Source organism: Bombus pyrosoma, linkage group LG18 (assembly GCF_014825855.1).
Source record: "Bombus pyrosoma isolate SC7728 linkage group LG18, ASM1482585v1, whole genome shotgun sequence".
NCBI classification, from domain to species: Eukaryota; Metazoa; Arthropoda; class Insecta; order Hymenoptera; family Apidae; genus Bombus; species Bombus pyrosoma.
Window position 1 is genome coordinate 2,809,468 of NC_057787.1, and position 16,233 is coordinate 2,825,700.

General features: G+C 28.0%; 1 protein-coding gene across 8 annotated transcripts in view; it reads right to left on the minus strand.

Moving 5' to 3' along the window:
• Positions 1-16,233, minus strand: part of LOC122577332 — a 39,815-nt gene extending 23,582 nt beyond the window's left edge. For 2 of the 8 annotated variants that reach the window (XM_043748618.1, XM_043748620.1), the window contains exons 1-13: positions 15,720-16,230; positions 15,271-15,432; positions 14,966-15,163; positions 14,434-14,553; positions 13,847-13,906; positions 12,589-12,700; positions 12,378-12,501; positions 12,102-12,237; positions 11,614-11,670; positions 10,136-10,261; positions 9,806-10,059; positions 9,407-9,594; positions 8,497-8,645 (exon numbers count right to left, since the gene is read on the minus strand). In XM_043748618.1, the coding sequence (XP_043604553.1) occupies positions 8,497-8,645; positions 9,407-9,594; positions 9,806-10,059; positions 10,136-10,261; positions 11,614-11,670; positions 12,102-12,237; positions 12,378-12,501; positions 12,589-12,700; positions 13,847-13,906; positions 14,434-14,553; positions 14,966-15,163; positions 15,271-15,432; positions 15,720-15,738 (1,705 nt within the window). In that variant the 5' untranslated portion in view covers positions 15,739-16,230. Of the gene's footprint in view, positions 1-1,055; positions 8,646-9,406; positions 9,595-9,805; positions 10,060-10,135; positions 10,262-11,613; positions 11,671-12,101; positions 12,238-12,377; positions 12,502-12,588; positions 12,701-13,846; positions 13,907-14,433; positions 14,554-14,965; positions 15,164-15,270; positions 15,433-15,719 lie in introns of those variants that run through there. The other 6 variants (XM_043748619.1, XM_043748613.1, XM_043748612.1 and 3 more) reach the window with 6 other exon arrangements.

Here is a 16,233-nt window from a genome sequence, read left to right on the forward strand (position 1 = left end):
TATATATAATTTATATAATATAAAGAAGGTGAAAATAGCTGTCAAAGCAGGTGTTGAAAACGTATTTCCTAAAGTATATGGGAATCTATTCAAGACAGAGAACTGATGTCAATAGGCGATGTGCATTATAGCATCTTTGTATAAGTCCAAGCCAACTATGGCAAGTGACTATCGTGTGCGCCGCTTGCTATAGAATGCAACAATACAGACCACCCTTGGGATGAGAATTTTTATTACACTAGAAATAATGATATGTGTTTATTAAATATTTCTTATTTGGAATAACACTTTAAATTAAATTGCAAAGTTTTGTTTCCCCGTAGGAAAATTGTTCGTATAAGCAAATTTCGATAATAATTCAAATATATTCGTTAAATAGGGAAAAATCAAAATTTTGAGTTTAAACGTATACTCAACATAAACAAATGTTGACAAGAAATATTAACGAAACAGTAACGACTTCTGACATATTATTTAAGAAAATAGACCTTTTAAAAATCTGTTGTTCCTCGTTCAAAAATACATAATTCGTGTATTGTCATCATTCCTCTGTCTGGAATAGCTTTCCAAATTTGTACACTATTTTCACGCACTAAATGTGAATTTTTACCGATAAAAAAATACGTGAGGAATATTTCTTACTATATTCTGTATCTATAAAATTTTTATCAAAATCAGTGTGTTACACTTGAATAACGTAAAGAGATAGTAAAATAATTGTTATAATATTTTAGATAAATAAAGATAATTTGGTTTTAGATATTTGATTCAGTATTAAAACTAACGTATGACATAAACATACAAGAATTATATGAAAGCAAATAATTAGTAAAAAATTCATCATAATTATATACAATTTATTATCCGCTAATCACTTTCTGTAAATCTTTTGTTATAAAAAATTAAAGATAAAGAAAGAAATTAATCTCTTCTTAAAGTTTTAATGTTACCAAACTATTTTAACAAACTATTGAAGATATTTAGATTAATTACAGCGAAATTGGAATTACTATAAAGGAATCTTAATTGGACATGAATATGTTGATAAACATAAGAACAATGGACCTCTATTTATTGAAACGATTTTTCGGCCATCAAATACCAGAGATCTTATTACATAAAATTGAATTTTACACCACGAAAAGTTTTCATTAATGTAAACTAAAAGTAGTTGTCTATAACTTACATAAGAGTTACATAACAATACATGCAGTTTTTGCAACATTGCATTACAGAGAAACGTAAATTACATGATGTGTTTATAAAGTATTTATATTTTAAACTGTTTTTAAAAAATTATTTATCACTCCTAATATATATTTCTACTATATTAATATGTTAAAACATGGAATAAGATATAAAGTTGGAATTTCTTCTAATCATTCAACCGACAAAGACAATTTGTTACTGTACAGATTGTATGCAACTAAATATCAAATTTTACTTGATAAACACATCATGTGTAACACTTTTACGTGCAATATTATTGCAGAATTGACATCATAATTTTCAAGAAAAAATTAATTGTAGTAAAAAATGCTCATAATAAACAAAAGTATACGATACTGTTTGGTTCTTTGCTTCCAGAGCTTACTATGTATCTCTATTGAACTTCTTCTGATAAGACTTCAGCGATACGTTCGTTCTTCTGTTTTTCAGTTTTACAATACTTCCTTAACGATCTATTTCGTAACAAAACCAAATGCTATGGAACCGATTTATTTTATACTATGGCTCTTTCCACGTATTATCTTACTTCACGCAGAAAAGTCCAGATAGTATCACAGTTTCTCTTCCGCGGTGAAGTAACTTACTATTAGATACAACAATTTCTTTAATTTTCCCCTGTAGACATTACAATCCTAGCAAAACGCCATTGGTCATGGGTACAACCAGAATATTTGTCGAATAATTCGTAACTTTAAATACGATCAGCTTTTTTAAAATTTTGTAATTCTCTTCTCTATGGCCAGTGCAATATTACAAAATTTTATTTCGAAGTAACAATACGTACAAATTAACTTCGCGAAATTAATGCCATCTAAATATATAAATTCGAATATTTGTATACAGGATGTCTCAGTATTGGTGGTAGAATCGACAAGGAAATGATTCTACGCGAAAAAACAAATGGAAAATATAGAAAAAGATTTTTTCATATGACGCCTGATTTCAAAAAAATCGAACTTGAACATATGTCAACTATATTCAATCTTGTCTACTTTCAGGCTAGATAGGGACGAATAATCGATAAGAGGCTACTCTACAGATGAAAATAAGTTAAAAATGTAAAATAATATTTTTTTCGGAAAACGCTTCGTTTCCGAGTAAAAATTTGAAAATTAATCTATTACACCTACGCCAGGCCAATTCTGGCCTACACATGTTCAGAATCTATTTTCTTGAAAACTTGATCTTAAACGAAAAATATTATTCGACATTTTACATTTATTTCTGTACTAAAATACCCTCCTGCTGATTGTTTACTTATATTCAATCGTTAAATTTTCAAAAACAATTTTCCCGAAAACAAAGCATCAGATGAAAAGAAAATTATTCCATATTTTCCACTTACTGTTTTATGTATTGGTTTTATTATCGATATTAGGACACCCTGTATAAGCTCAATATATAGATAATCGAACGTGATACGTAGTACATGTAGGTGAACATTCTATTTTAGAAAAACCAAATTGTAAAATTATCGTTGAAAAAACTGTAAACTCAATTCTTTATTTTCTATTATGTATTTGTCAAAATTATTTATTAAAATTATCTAAATAACTTCTAATGGAATTTTGTTAGGTTTAGATGTTTATTAAATTCAAGTAATTCTTAATCATAAGAGAATGAATTTAATATCAATTCGTTGGAAACAAATTAAAAGTCCCTAGAGAAGCGACTAGTCTTGATAAAAGAAATAGAGAATGCAAAAGGAAAAAGTAGTTAACAAAAGGGATCAAGAACAAGGAAAGAAAAGAGAAACGACAGATAAAAAAGCAAAACAGTTTCGTATCTGGTAAAGAAACATTCGAAAATTTGAAAAACAACTCGACTTATCTTACACATATATGCATAGCTTTTCCATAATAAATGTATTTACTTAAATTAGAGAAAGATATCAGAGAAATGTATTGTGAAAACATTTTGGTGGTACCCATTTTACCATCTGACCACATCGGGCATCTTTTCGAGATAGATAACACCAAAACTCAAATGCCAAGGTCTTACTTAAAGACATTCGTGATTAATGATTTTTTGGCCGGAAGACTACTCAGATTACAAGCTAGAAGCATAGATTTTTCATTTCTGAAGTCTTCAAGCTCACTTCATCGCACACTATGTACTAAATAAGCATTCACAAGTACATTTGTCAGTTCTTAAACTGGAATCGTATAAACGTTCAGTTTGTGAAGCAATGGCGTGAAATAATGGAGAAAAGAATTTCTGTGGCTTAGACATCGAAATGAGACGCCAATATTCAAAATCACATCCCTGAACGGAGAAAATTGAAATCCATTGCGATTATATGTTCATTATAGATGCTAATAAATTTCTTTGAAATATAAATTAAATGGACGTAGTTATACACTATATATGTATGCGTATGCAGTAGTATTTGCAATTTAAAACATACCTACATATAAATAGACGGAAAACACAATAGTGCGACTAGTGTTGAAAGCGCGTAATACTAACGTAAATATATGTAAATACATAGATATTTTGGAAGCTCGAGGTTGACAACCTCGTCGCTTAAAACACAATATATAACAAAGTTTTGCTCCTTTCGTACATAATATTTAGGCCTTAAATAGGAATCTGTATTATCAGGTAAATTGAATTTAATGTTTCACCATGTAATAGAATTCACGATTTATATATTATATTATGTATTATATACTAAATATTTGAAATAGAGATATATACCTATACGTATTTGACTATATTTATAATAATACGTACATATATATATTTGATAGCTGATACTCTCTATATTTCATAGAATTTTCTTAAAAATGTGCTTCTACGCAACAAGTGATACTTTTCATCGATTAAATTGACCTGAGGCCCTTCCTACCGTTAGAAATCTTTTACACATCTTTATCTTTTTCCTCTGTTTGCACGTCCACACGCACATATATTTAAAACAATATAAAATAGCATTTTCGACAGGAAAGTAAAATTCCCTAGACGTATTTTTACGGTTCAGTGGAACGCACCAAACAATGTAATTGTTTCAAATGTAACGGATTAATGAATAAATAAATAAATAAATAAATAAATAAATAAATAATGACTTCTGATTAGCGGTCAAGTATCATTGAAAAAAGTCGATCAATGCCACTTGTAAAATTTGCAGATTATCACCATGATGTTAGAATTGGAAGGTTTTAATGCTACCAACGATACGTATGTAGGTATATTTAAATGTATATATACTACTTTCCTAAGTTTTTAGATTTATGCTCGAATTGAATATTTCAATGTCACTTAAATATAGAGGTTCTCGTATACTACCCTGTGCTTTAGAATCTATAAAGACGTTAAAATGCGAGGAAATTACATTTAAAGTTATTAACAAAGCTTAGATATTATCGAATTCTTTTTAAAACAATTTTCAAGTATTTGAATATCCATATTGGAATTTCAAATAGGCAGTAGAATTCAGTAATGTTGGTCTCTAATGCAGACGACAGCAATATTAATCTAGAAGATAAACGAATAAAACATTCTCGAAAGAAAAAACTTATTTCTTCCCAAATATTATTATACATAATTATTACTGTAACAATTGCTTCTAATAAATTACAGTAGTGATAAACCAAATGCATCGAGATAGAATTGAATAATAATATAAAGATATTCGTTCATCTTCCAGAAAAATCTATCTTATTTCTGCACTACCCAAATATATTGAACACATTGGCACTTTAATTAATGTTAATTAATTGTACAATTTTTAATATATTTGGTGCATATATCATCGCCCAAACGTTTAATCGCACCAAAGAAGTTAAAACAAAACTGAAAATCAAATCTATCAAATTTGAAATATTTATATTACTTTTATACTCTGTGTTAGAAAAATGCATAATTCATAATAATTCGGTTAATTGATAAAATTTTGTTAAATCTATTAAAATCGGACTTTGGATTATTTATCATAGACATAATCTACTTTGGCAACGTGATAGAAGGGATAGAATCGAAGAAAATAGATGAAAAAGTGCGATTTAAAATAAGGAAAGAATTTATATGTGCGAGATGCAACAATATATTACACACAAGCAACGAAGAAAACTATATATAAAAAAATAAAAGTCCTATTTTGTACATACAATGACCGTGAAATCTTTGATTAATGGTATCTAATAATTTTAAAAAACGATATCTTTTGAAATACATACATATATATCCACAAATAGTTACTTCTGAAATATAAATATAATTTAATAATATTGGCTATGTATGTATTGATATCTCATAAACTATCCATTGTAAAAGTGAAAAAGATACATAATATAAAGGAAATTCCACACATACTTCTTTTGGCTCTAAAATTCATACTCATTTCTAAATAATAATTGTATAAAATGATAATAAGAACATCTAAATATTATATATTGTTTACTTATGAGAATGTGTACCGATTTATTATATGTATCAACAATTTGATTTTGTAGGGCTATACAATCAGAATATATGAATATGCAATATCAAGAAGAGGAAACAGTTAAGCTAATTTTAAGAGAATGAAACACGAACATGTAATCACAACCATCTGTAGCGGATCCCTTATCATTTGGAAACATGTAAAGATGATCTATTTCATAAATATACAAAATATGTACATGACAAATTATGTGTGTCTCTAAATATAGTACAAAAAGATAAACTATAAAGTTGTAACAGATTTTAAATATGCTGTAACAACAATAGACACATTTTAACAAACTTTGCAGAAGAAAAATAAGTTCTATCCAGCATTTCTACATATCCTGACGAACATCTTTTCTCCATGTTACCATTTATGTTAAACTGCTAATTATATAATTGTAGTTAAATAAAAATTGGTCTACGCTAAGAATTCTGAGTAAAAAAAAATAGATGTACATTTACAAATGTCAAAGTAGCGACAGCAAAGTAATAGCAAAGTAATAATAAACTTTAAAAAGAACATCATAAAAATAAATATAACGCTTTCTGCACTCAGAAATCATATACTAAAACAAAATATTTGATAATTTAGAAATGAGTTATTATAATATATTATAATATGTACATGTTTTTAATATTATTATATTTTATATAGCGTATATTCTATACAGGATATATCTAAGATTAAACATCATCTTTTAGACATTTTCGACAATCTACCAAAAAATTTTTTTAAACAAAAGTTAATCAGTTTTCAATTCGCTACACATTTGGATACTAAAGATTTCCAAAATATTGTTGACTTCATTAAATAGCACCATATATTTTGGACTTGACAGAATTATAATTGACATCAAGACGAATCTACGACCTACTATACTATCAACTTGAGACGACTTTGAAATAAGCTGAAAATCAGAAATTTAGTGATAGTACATTGTAACGTGTAATGCAAAACGGTATGATTGTTATTGTTGGATTTGTTTAATTTATTAATTTCTGAATGCAAAGTTATCTTAAAGTCATTGTATAGTAGACCGTTGAATTCATTTTGACGCAAACTACAACTCTGTGAAATTCAAAACATATGGTGCCCTTGACTTTTTTATTGGAAAAAATGTTTGGAAATTTTTAATATTCAAATGTTTAATGGCAATCTAACTTTTTTTCAAAACATTTCTTTGACGAATTATTAGAAATGTCTGAAAAATATTGGTTAATCCTAGAGGACACAGCCTGTATATGCAAATATTTTACCAAAGCTCAGGAATCAAATTAAAATTTGCTAAGAAACAAAAATCTATGTTTGTTTCAAAATCATAACACGTTAGAAAGCAAACATATTTTATAATAACAATTAATAATATAACTATTAAAATCAAATTCTTAATATCCTTTGAAGTACGATTAACGTTTTGGGCGGCATTATTTATTTATATTTCTTCCTTTCATCAAATTTGAATGTATAGATGTATTTACTATACGTTCCATGGAGAAAGCGGACAGACTTGTGTGAAATGGTAATATACTCTGACAAACATATAATAGTTTGTAGGACAATTACTTTTTGAACGATAATTTGATTGTGTTTAGATAAATACTGCCAAATGTACTTTCTGCCCTTACTCTTAGATATCATATTCTACATCTAAATTATTTTGCTGACTATACCGAGACTTTATTTAAAGCTTTCTGTGGTTCCCATACCTACGTTATTTCGGATCCTGTCTGCTAATATTTGATAATCAAGAGCCTCATTGCTATAATTTAAATTACGTAATTATTTCAAAAGTATGGTTCATTCATTTCAAAAAAATCCATTGTATAAAAATTTTTTGATAATCTTGTGTTCAAAAGGATAAAGATGGCACCAGTTTTAGAATCATTGAACTGATTTTTCTTGAGTACATACAAATTTCTCGATATTATACTTAAATAAATACAATAGGCAATAGGCGAGATATGAAAAGTACAAACAGTATATGAATAATTTTGCAAAACCATACATTAATATTCCATCAAATTATATAAAATTGATGTTATAATACATTAGCAAATGAATAAGTGTAGCAATAATCGATGCATCGATATTATAAATATATTATTAAATAATATTGAAAAGTTATGTTCAGATATAAAAATTGTAAAAATATTTTTCAAATAGCATGTTGAAATAAATTTTAAAAGTAAGCTAGCACTTTTATCAGTCAAATACATATTCCATTTTTTTAGCAGTTTGGAAATTCTTTGAAAACGATTTGGAAACGTGAAATTGAATTGTCCTTGATTCTAAAGTCACTAGATTAAAATCATTCATACTAACTACAATTCTCTTAAATAATTAAAATGCACTTGGTGCATCTTACTTTATGACCATTATATATTTGATCACGATCTTATTTTCTCCTGCTTATCAAGTAAATAACTGATCCATATCACATTAAATACGACTTAAAAAATACAAGAAAAAAAGAAGAATAAGCTATTCCTTAAGTAATTCTGAATTATGCTATTTGTGCGCTAATTGAAACAATGATTGCTCTTAACCAATAAAAGAAGTTGGTCCACTTTGCACTGAAAAATCGATGGTACGATATAAAAGACACGAAATGATGATACTTTTACCAACTATCACATAAAATGCTGTCCGGAATGAAATAAAACGAGCATCAGAAATTGTGTATTACACATTAGTAGGTGGGTCCATAGCACAAATAATAGATTTCATTACACTAGCAGCAGCTAAGGACGCGTAAGGCTGCCATTCCTTTATACGAGAGCCATCTTTATAATCAGAAATACCTCGAATAACGGCAAAACTTTCACGACAATTACCCAAAATACTTTCGACCACAGCATCCATCTCTGCATCAAAGGCAAGGGCTCCAAATCGGGCTGCAAATTTCTGTCTAAGCTGATCATCGCGTGCAATATGTCTACCAGATGCTACAGGAGCTAAGTGAATTCGTGGACAGCCATTTGTTCTGGACATAAAAGAACATAATGATAAATGTTGACAAAAGGGGACCTAGCATTAATGTCCTTTATCTTGACATATATTATCAAGGACACTCACCTTAAGTGTGAATCTCAAGAAAGTTTTAATCGTCACTCGTTACTCCTCAAAATGTTATTGGCAGAAATATATTACTACTACTATGTACATTGCATTCTGCCTATATGTAAATATACGCATGTAATTGTAACCGATGCGATAGTCGCGTTTATGTCCCAGTCGTCATTTCATAGAAACATCGTGTGTGTTGCTCGCTCGCTTGTAAAAATCTAATCCAACCCTATATCAATTCCACAAGCAAAAGAGGCCCGATTTTTGACCAAAATTCTTTTTTCTTAAAAATTCCTTGCACACACTTAGAATTGAAATTGGGTTGGACTAGATTTTTACGAACGAGTAGAGCGAGTGGTCAACGCGTATAGTGTTTCTTTACCATACATTACTTTTTATAAATCCTTTTTTATTAGTAACCTTTTAAGAAATAACGAGCGGCGGCTAAAACCTTCCAGAGGTAACTCAGGAGAGTGTCCTTCACAGTATATGTTAAAGTTAAGTGTCAACATTTGTCAACATTTACTATATTTGAAACAGGAAACACTGCTGAAGATTTTATAAGATTGTATAACTTTAAAAAAATATACATGTATATTTACTTAGGCCATAATTATGATTATATGCTCAAAAATAATAATTTAATATACTAAAAATAACATATTAAACAGCAATAACCTTTTATTCGCCGCATCTGCAGGTGCAGTAGGATGTGCAACTTCAATAACATCTCTTTCGCCAATAGCCATGTATAACTTATCAGACTCTGGTGGAGGTGGTTTAAAATCATGCTCCGTCTGATTAGTTAAAATATCTGAACCTTCCTTCAGGTACGTTTGCCATGGAGGATTTGTCTCATTCTCTGACTAGTGAGAATCATTAATAACTGTATTAGACTCTTGTTGCAAATTTAAAGACCTATGCAGGTGAACGACTTTTGTCCGCGCGATATTGGTGCGATCATATGCCTGTCTTCGATGTTCGTAATTGGGAAAACAAAAAAAGACATATGATCCAACCATATCGCGCGGGCAAAAGTAGCTTGTCTGCATCAGGCGTAAAAGTGTAACAATCTACCTGATCTTTAAGATTAACAGCAATTTCTTGAAGACATAAATTTGGTGGGCAATATTCTTTGGTTTCAAAATGATAATCTCCACTCTCATTTGTCTTTGCACTTTCACAATAAACATAAATATACTTTTTATTAAGAGGAATAGGATAAGATATAACCACATCACCAAGTCGCACATGTTTATTATAATCTGTATAATGTGGTACACCTCCTCCAATTCCAATTAAGAAAACGAAATCAACTTTCTGAAATGTACCTACAGAAAAAGTAAGATATTTGATTATAATCAAGCGTACCAATTATAACTAAACCAAGAACAATTTAAATGCTACCTAATAATCTGGTAGTTGTATTTCCTGCTGCAGTCATTGCTTCTCTTGTATGACCTACAGTTGGTAACTTTGTACATACAATTCTGTGTGCACCAATATTACCTAATGTGTAAACATTTGACTCACCTATAACAAAAATAATCTTATTTTGCATCGAAAAAATCCTCTGCCATTAATAATTTTAAAATATGTGTATGATACATGTGCACTGTGCTACTATTAAAAAACTGGTATTGTATTTGTGTATGTATGATGTGACCAAATTGATTAAAAATGACTCATTCCATACAGATGCAATTGTGTTCAGTACTTATTACTAGATATAAATATAAGTAATTCATATATTTATCAGTATATCAAATACAAGGGCAGATTGAAAAGTTTCCGGTATGAGAATATCAATAAAAAATAAAGCGAAAATAAACTCCTAGCGATGACACCGAAAACTTATCAACTTGTCTTTATAATTTTTTTTAGTTGAAATGAAAGAAGTGATAAATAACTATCATAACACATTTGTATTTGGTATAAAAAATATAGTTGTAAAACTTATCATTGAATTCCTACATGCCCTCTCTATTTTTAGAAAAAGTTACTAATTGAACTAACATCTCACAAATAATTCAGTATTTTCCAAATATTTATATTCATGTAATCAATGTATGTGTAAACGTACATATAATAATAATTAAAAATGTATAATATATTGTTGCGTATTTAGTACTGGATTAATTAGATAATAATACACAGTAAAATGCATACATATATTACACATATTAATATCATTATATTATAAATTTATTTATATATAAAAATTGTGTTAAAAGTAACGGAAAATAAAATTTAGTTTTGTAAGTGTTAACTAGTTATTTGTTTTAAAAATGGAAGTAATAATTCAAAGAAGTTAATACCAGTCTTAAGTAGAAGGAAATAAAATGATATAACAGTATCTTTTATACAAACAAAACACATAAACAAAAAACACATGAACAAAAGATATAACCGGTGATAGTTCTGAACCATACCCATTTAGTCCTGGTGCAGACGTGCCTCTTTCATTGTTATGATTGCGCTACAATCATATGCTTATCTTTACTGTTCTTAACAGGCACAGCAAAGAAGGACATGTGATTGCAGCAAGATCGCAACAGTAACAGTTGCATGTCTGCACTGGGCTTTAATATGTGTGTGCTATAAATTTAACTTAATTTGCTAATATTGCTGAGAAAGTAAATGGTTGTAGATGAAGACATGATACATGAGATGATAATCTGAATGAATTTCATTACAACACAGCAATATGGTATGTATATTGTTTCTGCGGCATCGTCGAAATAGTATTTTAATAAAAATATCTAATAATATGTAGTTTTCACAGCATAGTGCCATTGCGACACTTCCTGAATACAAGCAATTGGCAAGCTATAACGTTAAAGGACATTGACACGAAAGAGGAACTATATTACAAATTACTTTACCAAAACGACATGTCACTCGCGGTACTCCATCTGTCGCATCAGGTGAGCTTGCCGTACCTAAAGTTTCATGCATTGTCATATGTATATATATAGGCAGTACATTTTGTACCTTTACCGCCAACTAATATATGATACTATAATTATAATACCGTAATGCAAACTAGTTAATACAAATTCTTTAATACACTAAAAAGTTCCATAATTATACTTGAAATTCGAAATTTCTTATACATACATTAACTTCTAAAAAAAATAAAGAGACTTTAAATAACGTAAAAAAACATAAATAAAGTCTGGTTTGATCTTAAAATTTGACAATATCATTTCTTTATATTTAATCATTTAATATTAAAATATAAACAGCAACCTGTATCTTGAAAATAAATTATCATATCATATTATTTTATATTCCTTCTGCCATATAATTGAAGATTAATTCATAAAATCTATGTGAATAATTATGAGCTATTAAATGAAATATATCTTACCAACAGTAGTATAACGAACAAATGTTTCTTTGTTTTCAATCATAGAATCAACTGCCAACTTTTCACAATACTGTGCAGTAATAATTGCTATAGTAGGTTGTTTTGCACTTGCCATTGTTGGCATTTGTTTTACGACCTAAAAAAAGGTAAGAAAAGAGATACAATAAATTTTCATATATAATGTCCAATAATTAATTATCACAAATAATTATACATAAAATAGTGCATTGACACTATACTATAAATTTATTGCAAAATAGTAAAAATAAAATTTACTTGAATTTGGGTATCTTGGTGTACAACTCTAGTAAAAGCTCCATGCTCCATCGCTTTAACAACACCCTTCTCTTGTAATTCTTTTAATTTTATTTCAACAGCAGAAGAATCCCAACCATGTTCTCTGCAATGATTACCACACATTGTTTACAATTACATTAACATTTTAATGCAAAAATAATTAATAAAATTCTTATAGTAAAGATCATACTTTGCTATATCAGTCACTGTAATTGGATTTGGATAAGCAGATTCAATAAGTTCCAACACTTTTTCTAAAGTCAGTTCAACTACCTGACCAATAACTGTTTCATCTGTTGATACTGTTAAACAAAAAAATTAAATATTATCACATTCCATTAATATATTTCATGATTCAGCAAAATATATATAAATGGTCATTAAAAAGTAAATTATTTGTGATAAATTTTTCAGTTTTTTATAAATAAAATGAACTACAGCCTTTGTGTATCTACTTGTGTGTGCTAAACATATGTGACATCAAACTTAGAATAAAAATGTAATTCATATTACCAATACTTTTTGTAGAATTGATGGCATAGAAATGAAGTCTAAAAATTTTATATGGTAGTAAGTGACCATGAATACTATTTATAAACACATTAATGTTATACTAAGATCAAAGTAACAATAAAGAGTGTTGCATATGGTATAATAAAATCACTAATATGTATATGTTAAACTGTAAATAAATCTTCTGAAATGCTTAAAAAAATATACTTTTTACAAATAATAATATTTTAAACATATTAATTGATTATATTATTTTCAAATGTATAATATTATTTTTTATCTTTTAACTTAATTAGTTTTATATTGTGTTAAAATTCCGAATTAAACAAAATAACAATATTATGGCATTCATAATCATGCATTCATATTACAAACATGATATACTTCATGAATAAGATATGTACATATCTCTAATGGTGTATATCCAATTTTTCTTTTTAATCAATCAATCCATATTTTATAGGAGAAGAAGCAAATTGAATAATCACAAATGATTGGTTTCATTATTAAGTAAAATAAACACTAAAATATATATTAAATGTTTAATATTGGATTAATGCGAAAAAATCATGTTAAGCCAATGTTGTTATAATAACTACTATATTGCATGAACCAATAAAATATGTATTTACCGGTCAAGGTGCAGATAAACAGCTTTTATATTTACTTATTTTTTCTAAAAAAATATTTTTTTTTGCACTATTTTTTCAACATACATATGTTTATCATTAGTTATCACTAATAAAGTAAATAGCAATAAATTCGATAAAATTAGAATAAAACTAAATAGATAAAGAAATTCTATGAGAAACTTTTCTTTGAGTTTTTGACCGGCAAATATTCAATTGTTATTGTATTTTATATAATAGCCTGCATATAAAATATCAAAAAACATAAATCGTAATAAAATATGTAATTTCTTCATAATCTCCAACCTGATTTCCAACTAATTTTCTTATATGGAAGAACTGTGAACAGTATATGACCAGTATCAGCTGTGAATAACAGAAATTAAAAATAACACATTTATTTCACATAGAATGAACATGTACATATATACAAGTAACATGAGCAGCACAAATGTTAAATATACATTTCCTTTAGTTTCAGTTGTAATGTATACTTGAGACACACTGCTCCAATATCTTTCAATAAAGATCACTTAGTTCAATGAATCAAATCAAATAAATCTTGGTACTACTCTTTACTTCGAAGTTATTTTAATAATGTAAAAGAAGTATGTGTGTAAAATAATTTTCATGAATGATTAAATGAATATATCAGTAAATTTGTGTCTGAGAATAATTTTTTAATATTGAAATTAAACAATTAATATAGTTATAAAGTATGATTTGTATATAAGTAATGATGTTTTCAACTGGAACACTTAGTTGTTACTTGTTAGCTTATGTGATATCATTTACAAAGAAAAATATTACTTAAACTATACAAAAATTTAAATAAAATAAATAAAATTAAAAAGATATTGTAAAATTAAAAAGAATTGTAATATTGTACTTACATGGTCTAGTTGGAAGACTAACTGGTTCCTCAAGCTGTTTTAGTTCTACTTCTATCTTTTTAATTGTAGAATACTTATGCAACATTAGTTTCATTATTTTCTTGATAAATCCAACATAATCTGTAACAAACCCATATAGCTTACTGGAATTAAATATACTATAATTACATATTACTATAGTACTACTGAGAGAAATATCTGGTGACCCAATTGTACTATTGCAATACAAGTGCACAAAAAAGTTTTTATATTAGAAAATATTTATTTGCATTTTGTATTATTTTTTAACCATTTTATAGTTATAAGAGTATTCTCACTACCTGAAACAATAACCTATATACCCTTTTAGAATGATAATATAAAAATAGATTATTGTTGTTTACCGATGTGTAATGTTTAACAAAATTAGAACTACCTTATACCTATATACTATAATAGATCAATATTCTATACATAAAAACTTGATGGTTTAATTATAGATTATGGACACTATTATAATTTATACGTTATCAACTACTTAAATAAATTTTACCTCTTGGAAATTCTTGAGGTGTAACTAATTCTCTGAAGAATTCTTGTGCCACACTTGGGTGTTCGGCTTCTGAAAGTGTATCTACAAACCAAAACTGTAGAGTTCTAGATTCTTGTGTATGTTTTCCACTTTGAGCACTCACTAAGAATACTCTGAATTGTAAGCAAAGATGTGCTGGATGAATTTCACCATTTGTAACTATAACAATTTTATGATATAATATTTTATTAATGTTGTAATATTGGTAACATTTTGTCTATTAACATTGTTTTTAATATATTAAATAATGATAGAACTTTATGTACCAGCAACTGCCTGTTTATTAATAACTATTCCTTTGTGATCTCCTCCGGCAATATGAACGTTGTTTTCATTTCCATTTTCTGTTGGGGGTTTTAAAGCCTGCCTTTCTATTATAAGAGTTGTAGAATTTGCAGTCTTACATTTTGGTGTCATGACAATGTGTTCTAATAAATGAAACATAGAAAAGGAGAATTTGAACAAAGCTCATCAACACTTCACAGTTATACATGACAAAGAAATAGAATTATAGAAATCATATATCATTTTATTTAAATCAAAGAAATATATCAAAATCAATATAAATTCTATAAATATACATATAATATGTTACCAGTTGTTCTTGTTACATATACAATTATATAAAAAAACAGTTCGTTATATTAAATTGTAACATTAAATTACACATAATAAAAACTACTTGAAACAAAATCCTTATCTTTTTTATACTGACCTGTTTTTTTATCATCCATTTCGAATCGTTCACTTTATCTGTTATCTGACACAAGCAACTTTTTTATAGCACTAAATAAACAATGGATAACAAGAACACTTAAATCCAATAAAATATGCAAGCTACGAACTTGAACTAGTCCACTCAACTAACGACAACGTCGTTCTCTGCTGTTCGACTTTTTAATCGCCTCCTTTACCATCCCACCACGGGTATCGGAGCTCGCGCCTCGCGTCTGTCAAAACGAAAACCTTATATAACCTCAATCTCCTTATCCTATTTAATCAACCTTCCTTTCTATGGACGTAATAGAGACAGTTTTTAAAAGGTAATGTATAAGAGAAAAGATGCGTAAAATTCATCAACACAAGAAGTAGGCGATATTAAGTGATCGACTTGAATACTCAAAATAATTATCGATCGAAATAGTGACAAGACACAACACATGCCACCGCCCTGCGCCATACTTATATTTAACTATGACATGACATGTATAATCTATTTTTCAAATGCG